Source organism: Nannospalax galili, unplaced genomic scaffold, assembly GCF_000622305.1.
Source record: "Nannospalax galili isolate Female #2095 unplaced genomic scaffold, S.galili_v1.0 scaffold473, whole genome shotgun sequence".
Taxonomy (NCBI): Eukaryota; Metazoa; Chordata; class Mammalia; order Rodentia; family Spalacidae; genus Nannospalax; species Nannospalax galili.
In genome coordinates, this window is record NW_008334092.1 from 1,526,428 (window position 1) to 1,542,684 (window position 16,257).

At 49.8% G+C, this 16,257-nt stretch overlaps 1 protein-coding gene across 1 annotated transcript in view; it reads right to left on the reverse strand.

The window, feature by feature from the left end:
• Csmd2 (CUB and Sushi multiple domains 2) overlaps positions 1 to 16,257 on the reverse strand; it is a 633,859-nt gene that overhangs the window by 433,884 nt on the left and 183,718 nt on the right. The window contains exons 3-5 of the mRNA XM_029561678.1: positions 14,337 to 14,532; positions 12,308 to 12,434; positions 8,084 to 8,161 (exon numbers count right to left, since the gene is read on the reverse strand). Of these exons, the coding sequence (XP_029417538.1) occupies positions 8,084 to 8,161; positions 12,308 to 12,434; positions 14,337 to 14,532 (401 nt within the window). The remainder of the gene's footprint in view (positions 1 to 8,083; positions 8,162 to 12,307; positions 12,435 to 14,336; positions 14,533 to 16,257) is intronic.

Genomic DNA, 16,257 nt, shown 5'->3' on the forward strand with positions numbered 1-16,257 from the left:
ACCCCGGTCCTCTGCAAGAGCAGCCACTGCTCTTAACCACCGAGCCATCTCTCCAGTCTTTGAGGACAGGTTTAAACACTGCAAAGCACTGTTCCTGGAGGTGGAGAGGCTGAGGGGGAGTGGCATCTATAGTCATCAGGATCCCCCTGTGCTCTACAGCTGCACCCCTCCCTGTGGTCCTGGCCGTGGGAGGCAGTAGAGAGGTTGGTTTCTTGAGGTGGAGAATTGACTTTAATATTTCATAAATGGCTCTGGTCTTATATTTATGAAATCATTAAAAGTCTGAAGAGGTCATCAAAACACTTTTTTTCTCAAGAACATATTTTTCTGATTTTATTTTTTGAGATGGAGTCTCACAGAGCCCAGGCAGGCCTCCAACTCAAGATGTAGCTAAGGATGACCTTGAACTCCTGATCCTTCTGCCTCCACCTCATAAGTGCTAGAATTACAGGTCTGCACCACCATGCACAAGCATGCCCAAACTTCTGACTTTAAAATAGAAAGTGTTATAGAAAGACGTTTGAAAGTCTGCAGAGATGGTTCTGTGCATAAGAACACTTGCTGTACAAGCATGAAGACCTGAGTTTGAACCCCTGTATCCAGTAAAAAGTTGGGCATAGCCACATGAGGCAGAGATCCCCCCAGAGGACAGCTGGGGCTTGCTGGCTGCCAGTCTGTCTCCAGGTTCAGTAAGAGATCCTGTTTCAAGGGATTAAGGCAGAGTGTGATAGAGCAGGAAACCAGACATCCTCCTCTGGCTCTGCACATGTGCACATAAACATGTGCTCCTGCAAACACATATTAAGATGTACCATACATATATACATACATACATACATATATACATAATACACACATACAATAAAGAAAAATGTTTGAAGATGTGGGAATATTAAGTTCACAGCATAATCCTTAATGAAATTTCAAAGATGTACACACAGGAGTAGACAAGCATGCCCTTGGGGGATTATATATCTATGCTCTCACTGAGCCACCAGCACACCTGCACCACACGTAAACTCAATTCAAGTGCATCCTCCTCGTCTTACGCCATCTTCCTGACTTCTTTTCTTTGTCTATGGAGCCTCTACTTTTTCCCCCTCTTGATTCCTCATATCAAATATGGCTCACAGTCCACAAACATTCCTCAACAAGGCTTTCTAGAGGCATCAGTAACACATGTTAATAAACCTTTGTAATCAGCCATATGCTAGCCAGGAATTAGCAAGAAGTGCCCATGAAGCCTTCCCAATGAGGTCAGGCCCATTGATGTGGGCACTCCAATGCCAGTGCCTCCCCTGGGGCAATGGATCCCTGAGATGCCAGGTCATACCCTCTGTTTCTCTCCCATTGGACTATCAGACCCGTGACCAGTGAAGACTGACCACTGTGGAGCAGTGTAAGCCTAGAGAGAGGGGAAAGGGGGCTGCTTCAGAACGCTGTATCTAGGCTAGCAGGATCTCAGAAGGATGCTCATTTTCCTTGGACAGTTTTCTACGAGAGGCCAGCAGCCCAGGTAAGGACCATCCCTGTTAGAGCATGCTCAGATGCCAAAGCAGGGGAACCGCCCACATTTGCTGTTCTTTTTCAACCCCTGGCCAACTGTCACAAGCAAGGAAGGTTTAGAATTACCATAGATATAAACCTCTAGGGAGTCCGTGAGGGAATTTCGAGATTAGGTTCATTGAAATGGGAAGACCCACCTTAAAAGTGAACATCACCATTCCAAGGGCTGGGGTCCTGGACTCAATAAAAAGGAGAAAGTTAGCTGAGCACCAGCATTCATCTCTCTCTGCTTCCTGACTGTGGGCACAGTGTGGCTAACTGCTTCAAGCTCCTGCCACCAAACCTTCCCTGCCACGGTAGACTGTAGTCTTTAACTGTGAACCAAAATAAACCCTTCCTTTCTTGGGTTGCCCGTAATGTTCCCTCTTGCTTCCCTGGGCGCCATCACTGGAAAATGACTAACCAAGTCACTTATCAGGTTAAGTGGCAAACTCCAGCTCGTAATGCAGATCTATGAAAACGCAAGAGGCATGCTGTTCAACAGAGCCTGCTCTGCCACCCTCCTGAGTCAGCCATCTGCACCAACATCATTCCCCAGCCTCAGTTTCCTCATCAGTGAAATTAGGCTGGTGCTAATGGGGCTTCAGGGAGGATTAATTGGGATAATGTATGTGGAGAGCTTAGCACTGTGTCTGGGACAGCTTAAACACTGCAAATGAGCGCTGTGATCATTATCAGAGCCATTATCGTCGTCATTATGACGGCCCTTGTGGTGTCTGAGGCACTGGTTCTTAACTGGCTGGTGGTTAGAAAGACCACAACCAAGGGCACCTTCCACAGAGGAAAGCAGAGCAAGGCTCATAATTAACACATAGTAGTAGATGGATGCGGGGTTTTGTGCTCCCTGGAGGCCCCACGTGGACCACGTTTGCAGTGACCTTGGGCCCTTGGTGTGGGCAGAAGTGGTCTCATGGAAACAGATGCTCGTGGCTCACCTTCCTAAAACCTCCCAAATTCTCAGGAATGGGAGGAACTTTGGAATCTCAGTCCAGGGTTGAGCCTTTCTCCTGATACCCCCAAGTCAGCTTTTGTGTGATGCTGGACACATCCCAATGTCCTTTCCTATGTGTGGGTGGAGACACAGCTACCAGCTTCAGGGCAGCTCCTAGATGCACAGCCTCCAATAAGGACACTGGAGGTCAGTAGAGTTAGTTGCTGTTGGCCCTTTCTGAAAGACAAGAAGGCCCGTCTGGGCCCCACCTTCAGCTGGATGAGTGGTATCTACTCAGAGATGGGGGAAGGAGTGTGTCCCCCAGGACCCTGGCCTTTACCTAACAACTCTTGAGGCTTGGCGTCTCCAAGGGTTCCAGGAGTCTGGGATACATGTAGGGTAATGACAAGCTTTAGGTCTATAAGATGTGCCGAGGCAAAGGACCAATGAGGGTGGAGACAGTGGCCCATCTGAGCGCATGTTTGATGTTTCCTGCTACCCAGGAGGAAAATATTTATGGTGTCCACATTCCTGTCATAGGTACTAACTAGGGAAGTGATTCCAGGTCACTGTTTATGAGAGGATAGCATATTTAGGTTCCTGACAACCACTCATATCTGCTGACCCCTAAATGTTGTCCTGGCCAAAGGCAGGCAGGGAGAATGGACAGTGGGCACTGTAGGAACTCACTGGTGACTAGGCAGCACGCAACACAGTGAACCCTGACAGGACATGAGAAAAGGATAAACACTGAGCCCAACTGATCTTGGAAGCTAAGCAGGGTCGAGTCTGGTTAAAAGGCAGATGGGAAAGCCAGGCGTGGTGTTGCACGCCTTAAATCCAAGCAGAGACAGGCAGATCTCTGTGAGTTCAAAGCAAGCCTGGTCTACATAGTGAGTTCCAGGCCAGCTGGGACTACAGGGAGACTGTCTCAAAAAGACCAAAATGTGGTAGATGTGAGTAGAGGAAGAAGGAACAGGATTAGGCCCAGCCCTGCTGGCTCCGGAGGCAAAGCAGGATCCTATCACACCTCTTAGTTCAGTCTGTATCGTACTGCAACCTTAGAGCTCATAGGAATTCCTTTATTTCATGGTTATTTATTCACAGTTTTTCATTTTCACGCTGGCTGGCTTCATAGTAACCGTACCCAAAGATATCTATTCACACCATAATTACCGGACCTGGGCATGGAATGATCCACACTAAGAGACCCTGACAGTATAACTAAGATGGGGAGGGGCTGGAGAGATGCCTCAGTGGTTAAGAACACTTGCTCTTCCAGAGGACCCGGGTTCCATTCCCAGCATACACATGGCAGTAATAACTATCGGTAACTCGAGTTCAAGGGCATTCAAAACAACTCTTCTGGCTTCTGCAGGCATTGCATGCATGTGGTACACTTACAGACATGTGGGAAAAACACTAATACACATAAAATAAAATAAAATAAAATAAAATAAAATAAATGAAATTTAAAAATTTTGGTACAAAGACAGGGCGATGACTCTGGATTATCCAGAAGGTCCCAGTGTCCCTGGGGTCCTGAAGAAAGGGAGACAGGAGAATTAGAGTCAGTGGCAGAAGATGTGACCTTGGGAACAGGAGGTTTTCATGATCGGGGAGGGTCACCAGCCAAGGAATGAGATCATCCAAGAAACAGAAAGGAAATCAAAGACATTCTCCTCCAAGCCTCCAGAAGGCACCAGCCCCACCCACAGCTTGACTAGCCTTAGACTGGTGAGACTGACTTTGGACTTCTGGCCACAGAACTGAAAGAGAACACGCTTGTGTTGTCCTTGGCCACCCAGTCTATAGCGATTTACTATAGTGGGAACAAGAAACCGATATGTATCAAGCTGAGAGAGGACTGCAGCTTGTCCCTTGATGCTTCAAGTCCCAGCTCCTGGCCACCCATCTTGACCTAGGCCCTGTCTGCTTCTAACCCCTTCTTCAACCAGCTTGAGCCACACCAGAACCCAGCTGCCTTAGGAGGTGGGGGGCTGATTGCCCAGCACCCTGGAATGGCCCCAAAGGGTTCCTACAATGGAAGGGAAAAAGAGGAGGCAGCTATGCAGCTAAAGAGGAAGAGGTCAAGCGTGATGCATGCAAGGAGATGGGGGGTCAAAAGTAGCCTGGAGAGACTAACCTGCACCTCCTTATTCACCCATCCATGTAGGTCTAACTAGGCTCTGTAGGCCTGGGGTGCTCTGGGGTTGACTCAGACAAGGCTCCCACCAGCAGAAGGGCAGTGCTCTGGTGAGCATAGGAAAAGTATCAGTTACTTTTCCTGTTGCTGTGACCAAATATAGGATAAAATACAACTTGCAGGAGGAAGGACTCATTCTGGCTCATGGTTTGAGAGAGCAGAGTCCACCATGGTGGAGATGGTATGGCTGAGCCCATGGCGGTGGCAGCACACCACTGGGACTTCTCCCATCTGGGAAGACCAGGGAGCAGGTAGTAAGGGAGTTCTGGCACTTCATGGCTTTCTGCTTTTCCTCTTTTTTATCTAGTCTGGGACCCCAGGCCATGGGATGGTGCTGCCCACACTCAGGGTGGGTCTTTCCTCCTCAGTTAAACACCCCTGGAAACAATGTCACAGAGGTGTGTCTCCTAGGTGATTTCAAATTCCATCACGTTGACAATGAGAAGTCAAGTGTATGCAGCTGTCTGGAGACGATGGCTCTTCCTCTTCCCTACAACCTCATCTTGTCTGCCTCTCACATGCAGGAAACTGCACTCAGAGCAAGAGGGGCCTTAAAGAGACAACCATGCATGCTTGCCTATATTTAGAGTTCAGGAAGTGGCTCTCACATGGGAAAGACCTGAGACCCCCCCTCCACCTCATGCACAAACAGTGGACACTCCCTCCAGCTTGGGAAGAGGGCGTAGACCAGACTAGACATCAGAGAAGAGGCTGGGTCCTTAGTAGGACAACATAAACAAGCTAAGATAAAAGAGGAGGGTGAAATTCAAACCATGGCCTCTGTGGCTTTGGCGCAGGCTGACCTCAGCCCTGACACATGGCTGCAGATGCTTCTCCACCTCTGCTCCAGGCCTGCCAGAGCTGAGAGCCCAGAGCAAAGGCTCAGATGCTGTAAACACATATCATTCATTTGCCTACCTTAAGGGCAGCTTGTAAGTCTTTCTTTGTGTGTGTTTTCATCAAGAAGTAATCTTTACAACCACAAAAAAAAATGTCCAATAACATTTTTCTCCCTTGGCAAACATCCCCTGTATATCAAAGGCTCAAATACACAATGCAGAGGCTCACAGGACCAGGTGCTGGGGATGACTTTATAGCAGCCTGCGAGAGTTGTCTGTGGGTCACATGGGCATGCACAAATCTCACATGGCTCCAGAAACTGAACTCCACATGCAGAAGGGATTCGTCCTGCCATTTGCTCAGCCTGACTTTTCTTATGAACCTACATCTACAACCAGGCACCACAATGGGCCCAGGTCAGGCTGTTTGTCCACAAATACAAGCAAGTCAGGTTGTTTGTCCCCAAGGAGTGAGTTGTACTACATGGACTAAGTACTCCGTATATTGTAGTCCATTAAATCCTTGCAAAAGCCTCAGAAGACTATCGCCATTTTATAGATGAAGAAACTGAGGCCCAGAGGTGTTTAAGTGGCCTGTCCAGTGTTATACATCTGTTATGCATCTTTTCCTGTATGCATCCTCCATTGGACAACAGGTAGCCCAAGTCAAGGGCTGAGCATTGGCTGTCTCAGCACAGGCTGAGGAAAAACCCCTGCAAAAATTTGAGCATTACTTTGAGGATCAGAAAGGATGACCAGGACCATCTCAGAACCTGCACAGTGAAGTCACTGGGTTCCAGAAGCTTCTCCCAGAAGTCATCTCAGGACTGGAGCTCTGGCCCCTGTCACTGTAGCTCATTTGAATGAATGTTCCCTCTACCTTTGAGTGTCTCATAAGGCAAAGGACAAAGGCAGCACAGAGCATAGACACTGTGAGCCAGGTACATCCAAGGAGGGGGCTGAGTGGACTCCGTTCAGCCAGCTCAGGCCAGGCACTCTGCACTGCTGGAGCTCCATACACCTGCCTGGAGCCAGCCAGCTCCAGCCTGTCCTGCAGGAGCCAGTGCAGGCTGAGTTCGGAGAGGAGAGGGAGGGCCCCTGTGCATGTTCTTAGGATCCATCCCAGGCTCCAGGGAAACCCTACCTGATCTGCTCTACCCAACTGTACTCCCGTCCATCCCCCTGTATGCCTCTCAACAAGCTTGGTTCTCCATGACACATATAATCACCCAACACCCGATGGACACATCTTTTTATTATTAGCTTTCTATTGAATCAGAGTTGATACACGCTTGGTTTAGTTCACTGCTCTATCCCTAGTCCCTACAGGACCTGGTATACAGTAATTGTGTTTGCAGTAAATGAATGGGCTGATCTGAGAATGCAAAGACATGAAATAGATCTATGAGCCCTTCCCCTTCCAAGTGTTCTCACTGGCACGTGCACACATACTCACATGCACAAACTCACACAGAATGTCACGTAAGTTGGGGAATACCATACAATGTCTTGCTACCCAGAGTCTTGCTGTGATAAAATTCCATGTGCCAGCTTGCTTTAGATAGAGGCAACACCACACACAGAGTCCACAGGTGCTATGCAAGTGACCACCTGTGGCCTTCCCTCCATAGTAGTCCAGGGACTTATGGACAGTGTGCCCTCTTCTGTGGTATCCATAGATGCTCCTTTTATGTTTGGTGGTGGCCCTGCCTCGAGGATTCCAAAGTGAACTTGAACTCCACAGCCCTCCAGTTAGAAAGATGCTCAGACCGCACTCCACTCTCTCTGCTGCTGCCTCGGCTGCCTCCCAGCCTGGCTACTGAGGATGCTTGACGTCACATGCTCCCCGTGCCGGCAGCTCCACAAATGTCCCTCCTGACACCCAAATGCACAGGGCACCAAACTGAAATTAAAAATTATGTCCTCAAATATTTCACTTCTCTACTCTTTGAAAAGCTATTTGCTGATCATTCCAGGGCCTTTGATGCTGAGCCAAGGAACCAGAGTCGCTGTCACAGCTGAGCGGAATGTGCTGATTCAACCTGCCAAGGAAGCTCAAGGCGCAGATTGCTCAGGGTTCCATTTGCCACATTGAGACCCAGTTGAGCCAAGGGCTGGGATTGAGTGTGGAGTCAAGAACAGGGGCAGGAGATGACTAAGGACAAGCTGACAAGGGTCTAGACACGGGTTGATGAACCCCAAAGTAGGGGCAGTTAGGAGATGGGAAGTTGAAGGAAGGAGGGAGGGAGGGAGGGAGGGAGGCAGGGAGGGAGGGAAGAAGGGCAGTTTGAAGCCGTTGCTCCGTGCCTCCTGCTCTCATCTGCACAGTGGCCCCCAAGGGGCTGCAGAGGACAAGCAGGCTGAGCTAAGAGCCTGGACAGACGGACAAATAGACAGCCCTACCTGAGAAGGGCACGTGCTGCAGTCCTGAAGGCTAAGCATGACCATGGCTTTCATGGCTCTGGACTGCAAGGCAGCAGAGGGCACACAGCTGGTACTGTCCCTTACCTCGCCACCCACAGGGCCCACCCGGCCACTCACCACACAGCAGCCCTTCCTGTGCGATCAGCATGCGGGCAAAGGTGAACGACTCCTCATCATTGCTCTTGAACCACTTATCTACGGGAGGGAGCAAAAAAGGAAGTAAGAAGGGAGGGAAGCAAGGAGGAAGAGAGGGAAAGTGGGCTTGAATGTTCTCTGATAAGCCCTGTGTGGGAACTGGTATAGGAGGCAGGACACCCAGGTGAGAGTGGGTCTCAGGACCCACCTGGAGGATGCCTGGCCTGGGCATACCTTACCTACAAATTTCATCCCGGGGGTGTGGCCTCTGGCTTCCTCCTCCTCCTCCTCCTCCCCCTCCTCCTCCCTCCCCCCTGATTCTAACTTGACTTTTGTGACCCATATGAGCTGAGGCTCCTCTGCCTACCTGGAGCATCTTCTGACCCAGAGGACTCAGAGTGTCTACTCCAGTTCAGAGCAGGCCTGATTCAAGGCAGAAGTGATGGAGGGAGGCGTCACCGCCTGATGGGACCTGAGTGGACTGGGCCTCCTTGCTCCTAAATACTACTCTCACTGGTCCAGCATCAGGCTGGGAGTTTTGCTGAAGAAGCCTTATACTTGGGATGAGGCCATTGGCTCTGCTAGGATGTGACAATGGGCAGCCTTGGGTTGCTCTGGCCCTCAATTATAAGATGGAAACACCAGTGCCACCTCCTTGGGTAGATTTAAAATTCCACAAAGTGACCAGTGCATGGCCCCTGCATCTAGCAGTTCTCACATCCAGAACGTGCTCTGTGGATGCTGCTTCGGCTTCCTTGAAGTTCTTCTTGTACCTCTGGACCTGGGTTCAGTAGAAGTGGTAGGTGGTGGGACACGGGAGAGTAGCAGGAGAAAGGGGCGAGAGGCATAGGTCTATATCCCACGCTAGTGTTCAAGGAGAGAGGTGGGAAGGGAGGGGAGAAGGGAAAGAGGCTAGTTAGGAGCTGGGAAGTTGGAAAGAGGAGGGGAGGAAGGGGAGAGGGGAGGAAGGAGGAAGCCAGAGAAGAAGGGAGGGGAGGAAGGGAGGGAGAGAGGAAGGACTTGAGTTTACTCTGGGTGGGGTCCTGTGTAGGGTGCTGGGGTAGAGATGATCAGAGATACCCCTGTGCACAGGACTCAGTCTGCAAGTAGAATGGGTTGGGCGTGGTCAGATTAGTAAATAGGACCAGCTGATATGGGGCTGTCTGAGGTGACTGGGAAGGACACGACCCCGTGGAGACAGGGGACTCTAGCGGGTGATGCTCAGACTCCATCCTTACCAGCATTCTGTCCCCTAGCATTCCTCCTGGGTAATACGTGTCCTCTGGCAGCTCCAAGCAGAGAGTTACTGTTTCCATTTCATGGAGGAAAAACTTGAGGAAGATAAAAGTTCAGTGACTTTGCTGGTCCTGCAGCTACTGAGGGAGAAGATAGGGTTAAATATTAGGAAGCCTGATCCACAGGATGCTCTGGGCACATTTCTTGCCTTCCAGGTGCTAGGACAGGAGTGGGGATTTGGTCCTTCTGATAGCTTCTTTTCTGTGACATAGTAACTCAGGGAGGATGGTGTTATTTGGCTGATACTTTGAGGGAATACAGTCATGCATGATGGGAAACCATGGCAGCAGGAGCTTGCTCACATCTGGGCCACTGAAGGAGCAAGGAAAGTGGGAGTGGGCACTCACCCGGCTTTCTCCTCTTTCCCTCTTTATCCAGTCTGGAGCTCTAACCCGCGGGACGGCTGCCCACGTCCAGCGCAGGTCTTCTCCAAGCAGCTAATTCTCTCTGGAAAAACCCTCAGTTGTCCCTCACTAATAGACCAGGTAGATCTTTCTTTAATTTGATCAGTTTGATATTCAAAATTAACATCATAGTCTGCAAGAAACAACACCTGGGTTTGACGGGCCATCACTATTACTAAACATACCAGTGTTTCTTTCCTTCTTTCTCCATGTGTCTGTTTAGTACCCAGGGTCCCAGCTCGTGAGTCTTGGGGAATTCTGTTCTGAGAAGGATGCACAGGGATCCTGCCTTCATAGAAGACAGTTGGGGATAATCATTGTCCCATATAAGGCACAAAGGTCCTGATGGGGTGTATAGGTGGCCTTAGGAGTCTCAAGAAAGGACATCTAAGCCAGACCAAGAAGGCCTTTCCAGGCAGTGAAGCTTAAGTGTGAGGACTGAGGCTAAGCAGGGGTTCATTCAAAGAGACTGAAGGAAGAACACTCTAGTCAGAAGGAACAGAGATGCAAAGGCCAAGAGCAGACAGCCCATCTGAAGAACTGTAGGCGCTCAGAGCCAGAGTGATACAAGCGTATACAAGAGTCAGTCTTGCCCTTGGGGTCCCTTAAAACCCAGACTTGCCCCTGGGCCCTCTTGAGGCCCAAGCTTGTCCCTCAGCCCTGTTGAATAAAAGGCTTGCCCCTGAGCCCCTTGAGCTTGCCCCTGGGCCCTGTGGAGAACCCAGCCTTGCCCCTGGGCCCCTCAAGTTCTCAGCTTACTTCTGGGACGTCTTTAAATCCCAATTTCACCCCGAGCCCCCTTGAGTCCCAACTTCCCCTTAGGCCTCCTTGGGTCTAGCCTTACCCCTGGGCATCCTTATGTTCCTACTTCACCCTTGGGCCCCCTTGAGTCCCAGACTTGCCCCTGGGCTCCTTAAGTCCTAGCCTTACCCTGACACAACCCACTTTTCTTTGGAAGCTTAATCTTCATCATGGTCACTATGGGTAATAAGATTTACCACACGCTTACGATATCCTAGGCACTGTAAGAAGTTCTCTGCAAGATTGCCTCATTAACAACAATCCTCTCAACAACCCTGAGAGTTCTGTCACCATCTCCATTTTACAGAAGAAAAGCCCGAAACACAGAGAGCCCAGCCACTTGCCCAACACCACACAGCCAGGAAGTAAAGGAATCAGGTTCAAGAGCAGCCACCCACCTGCCACATCACAGACCTGTGCTCCTGTAGAAGCTCCGTTCCCACCTGGATTTCTGTCACTCTGGGCACCTGCCTGTTCCCTCCTCTCCTGCTGGCTTCCTCTGTCCCTGCTTGGTTCTTTGCCAGCTGTGTGTGTGCCTACCCTGTGCCCAGTTGGTGAGATATAAGGCCAGCTATACCAGACAGGACTCGGGCCCTCTTCACCTTGGAATTAATGGGACAGAGATACAGGAGGCATTTCGCTTACTGCCGTGAGTGCTTGGGCTTCAGAGAAAGAACCCTGCCAACCCTGGCTGTGGGTCCCACAGTATCCAAGGGAACTTCAAGGGCAGGGCTAACCCAGCCTCAGTTTCGTCAGGCCACAGAAAGACTGCCGATGCAGATGCGTTTGAGAGAGAGCTGAGTAGTACCTAAGAGACCCTTTCTGGCTCTGAAGGCTTTTAGTCAGCTAGGGGAGGAGGGTGCTAAATGCACTCCGGGGGTAGAAATAGGAAGAAGGCCAGAGTCATGGGCTCGCTTCACTGGGAAAGTGTGTGTGTGGTGTATGGGGGTGTAAATTTTATGAGTCTGTGTCTTGTCTGGCTGTGCTGTGCATCTGTGACAGGGGTACTGTTATAACAAGGACCCTGGAGCCTACCTGCCAGGGCCCAGAGCCCAGCTCTGTCATGAGCTGGCTGTGTGACCTTGGGCAGCTTCCTTCACCTCTCTGAGCTTCAGTTCAGAGCAATGCCTGCATCCAGCCAGTACTTTCTAAAGGCTATCGTTCCTTGATGTCTCTAAGTGGACTGTGTGACTGCCTGAATCTAGGTGGTGTGCCACTTTCAGGATGTGTAAGAATCTGGTAGACAGCTTAGGCAGATGGAGCATGTGACATGGAGTCAAGAAGAACCAGGAAGACACTTTACTGGCTATGGCAAGTGGCCTTGTCACTGTGCAGGTCACTTCTGGCACAATTGGACCTCATGGATCATCTCGAGGTGAAGCCCTCTCCTAGCATTTGTAGACTGAGGTCTAGAGGCCACTGGCTCCTTCCTTGCTACAGAGAAGCTGTGGCAGAGGGCAGGGAGGAATGTTTCATTCCTCCTGGAAGAGGCAGGAGGAAATGGGGAACTTCCAACTCTCTGGAAAGATGGACAAAGGCTGAAGTATACATATCTGCTAGAAGGAGATAGCGGATCATGGGGCCTGACACACAGTAGGCTCTCAATTAATGAGAGCTACTTTGTTTTCCTCCACCTCTGTCCACTAAGCCATGGGTTCAGCTCTTCCATCCATCCTCTGTTTATGTGTGAGCACCTGCTGCATACCAGATTCTGGACCAGGTGCTAAGTCTGCAGTGGTCACAGAGTCATGGTTCATGCTTTCTGGAAGCTCCCAGAAAGCCTGACAGGTATGCCCAAAAGGACCATAATCAGTGTTTTTCAGGATGAAGAACTGGAGGAGGATGGAGAAGCAGACTCTGACTCGGGCCCTCTGAGAAAGTCAAACTGGAATTAAGTTCTGAAAGGAAGGGGGAAGGGCTCTCCAAAAGAGTAGCACAGCCCATTTAGGAACCAAAAGGCTGGACCACGGGAGGAAAGGAAATTGGTGTCCTAGGACATCACCCGGGACTGTGGACAAACTTTGTCTGAGGACTCGGGGGACAGACATCCTCTGGGGTCTCCTTGGCATACTTTGTTAGGTAAAGGGAGGAAGCAGGGCGGGTGCTGTGGAAGAGTCCTAGGGCCTATGTGGTCCAAGCATGCCACTACCACAGACATGAGTGAGTATTCACAGGCTCTTCTGCTCCCAGCTCTCCACCTGAGTAGCCCTTCCTTCCAGCTGCCTGCAGCTCAGCACCAGCTCCCTGCGCTCACCACCCACCTCTTTGCCGGCCTTAGCCTCCACAGTGTGTGACCCTGACCTCAGCTGCTCTCAGTTACCACCCACAGATATCTGCCGTCACTATCCCTCTGGCTGCTCAGTGCCCTCTCCAGCCGTGTAGCAACCCCAGCAAACTCTTGCCAGCCCCTCTGAAGCTGTCTGCAGTCACCACTCTATTTATTTGAAATTTCCACCTCCATGTGGGCGTCAGGTAAGGCTTGCTGGAGACTGACTACAGCCTGCATACGACGGACGACGTTCCAGCTTCTCACCTAGTGCCTGTGCAATGAGTTCTGCATCACGTGCTTCCACCTGCTCTGCCTCTTCTGACCTCACAACCCTCTTCAGTTGCTCATCACATATTTCTGACCTGAGCTATATCAGGTTGGGGATACGATAAAGGCTAGAGGTAGACAGATCCCTGCCCTCCCGGGGCTCTTGGTCCTGTGAAGTAGACAAATGCCCAGTAAGTGATGACACAGTTGTATCACAAAAAAGTGACAACACTACTGTGTTATCATAAAGTGAGGCAGGGGTGCTGGGAGATGCTCAGTCAGTAAACTGCTTACCATACAAGCCAGAGCGCTTGAGTTTCTGTCCCCAGCACCCATTTAAACAGCTGGGTGTGGTGGTGCACACCTGTAATAGGAATGCTGGGGCAGTGGAAGCAGTAAATGATGGCTCTGACATCCTCACCATGGGCCATGCCCAAGGCTGCAGGTCCTTGGACCACAGTGGTAGCAACAAGGCAGTAATGTTGGAATCTTTGAGGTCTAAACTTTTTTTTTCTTTTTAAATTGAGTCTCAAGTATCCCAGGCTTGTCTCCAACTTGTTCTGTAGCTGAGGATGACCCTCCACTCTTGATCCTTCTGTCTCCACTTCCCTTATGCTAAGATGACAAGCACACACCATACTCCCAGTTCATGGAGTGCTGGGATTTGAACCTCGGGCTTCTGGCATGCTAGGTAAGCGCTCTGCCAGCTGAGTTACCTCCCTCATGCTATAAACTTTCTTTTTAAAGAGACGAACCTTTCAAAAGAAATGTTGAACAGAACTGCAATGCATAAAGGGAATAACACTAATATTTAAGTACAGCAAACATACAAATGTTCTGTTTACTTATTATGGAAACTGCCGCTGGAAACAAGGCAGTTTGGACAGACAGGAGTCTCATGCTGGAAGCGCCCACTGCTCTTGAAATCCATCATATTCAAACCAAATATGCACCGCAGCAGAATGCCAAGTCAGGAAGGCTGTGCCGGCTGGGACTGGAGGAGAGGCTGCCTGGAGGCTCCTTTCAGAAGGGACGGTGCTGCTGGCTGCCACTCTCTCCACATGGACACTTAAAGCTCTAGACAGCTTCCCTTCCCCATCCAACCTACCCCTCCCAGGGAAATAGCCTAGAGCCAGGCTTTCAGGGTTTGAGGGATGCAAGAGAGTGAGAGGGAAGCTGTGAACAATTGCTCACTCACACTGGAGTCCATAATGCCAGGGGTGCTAATTAGTGCTTTGGCAGTGGGGGAGGACAGGAGGGACTGATTTGGGCCAGAGCTGGAGGCTCCTTTGGAGGAAGGCAGGCCTTGACAGACAGGAGGAAGTGGCTCATCTGTTGGGGAGGCATCGTAGCTGTCAGGTGGGGGTTCAAGGGGGAAGATCTGGCCAGTGGAACTGGAGGCCCCAAGTGAGAGTTCTGGCATTATCAAGTGTTCACTGTGCCTCTAGGTAAGTTGTTTGACCTCTCTGGGCTATAGATTAAAAAAAGAAAACTTTGCATTTCAGGAGAATTAAATGGGATAATGCATGCAAATCCCACTCTCTCCAGTGGGTCTGGTGTCTTTGTTTTTCCCCAAAACCTGGGAGAAAACCGCATAGGCCAGCAGCCATACAACAGTAAGAGCTGTTACTGCCCAGCCACCCTGAGGTGCTTCTTGCCAGCAGAGCAATGACCTCCTGTCCTAAGTGTGTGTAAACCTCCTCTCACACCAGCCACTGCTGAAGCAGTAACCATGTCTGTGCATTCATTCCTCTGTTTCTCCGGGGTGTAGTGTTGTTCCAAGAACACTTAATGTGCTTTGGATTAAAGAAACGAATGAAGGAGACAGATCTCTGAAGTCATTCCCAATCTCCTTGAAGCTTTGTGAGCAGTGCTGGAGCAGTTAGAAAACAGAAGGGAATGTGGTGGACATCTGATAGGACATGGCTCTATAGGGGCCCCTGCCATAACAGTGGACTCTACAGGGGAGGCCAGGCTGGTCATGGCGGTGCTGGGGATGAGGGCCTTTGCTTTAAATGGCCACCTGTAAAAAGTTGAGGCCCAGCCATCTCCCATCCTTTAGGTCTCTGCTCATTGGTTGCCTTCTCAGTATCCCCCCTCCATCTCACCCCGGCACACCCTAATGCTGGTCCTAACCCTGTCTCATTTTGCTCTAGTCTTATTATTACATTGAATACTTTCGTTTTTCTCATTGTTCAACACCCCTCAGCTCCACCTTCTACAACCCCAGCTTCTGGAAACCACCACTCTGAACTCTGCTTCTGAGTTCAACCTCCTCAGTTCCACACGTGAAGTGAGATGGCATGCTGTCTGTCCTTCTGTGCCTGGCTTATTTCACTTAGCACAATGCCTTCTAGGGCCAATCATGTTGCAAATATATGAACACAGGACAGGGTTTCCTTCTTTTGAAAATTGAACAGTGGGGGCTGGAGAGATGGCTCAGCGGTTAAGAGCACTGATTGCTCTTGCAGAAGACCCGGGTTCAATTCCCAGCACCCACATGGCAGCTACGAGCCCTCCTTAACTCCAGTTCCAGGGGAATCCGAAGCCCTCTTCTGACTTCCGAGGTATTGCACGATATGGGTGCACTCACATACATGCAGGCAATACACTCATACACATAAAAACAAAAATAATAAATAAAATATTTTAACAAAAGAAAAATGAACAGCATTCCATTGTATATATGATTCTTTTGTTAAACTGTTGGCCCTCTTGGCCTTCATGAAACCAGGGACCAGATCCCTCTGTTCCCAGCTGATGCTCAGCATTTGAAACAAAGCCCAACACAGACAGTCAATAATTATATGTTAATTGAAAAAAAGGAAGCAGAAAGGGAATAAAAGGGCTGATTGGCAGTTGTGTCTTAGTCATAACGTGACCTAGCAGTCTTTCAATTGAGGCAGTAGAAAAAAATAGATATCCATTTTTATGGGAGAAAAATGACTCATGACCTGTAACTCTTACACAAACATAAGTTCAAAATGGTTCCATGGGCCAAATGTATGTATGAGCCAAAATATAAAACTTCTAAAAGAAAATAAGAGAAATTTCCATGGCTTGGACTAGGTAACAATCTCTCTCTCTCTCTCTCTCTCTCTCTCTCTCTCTCTCTCTCT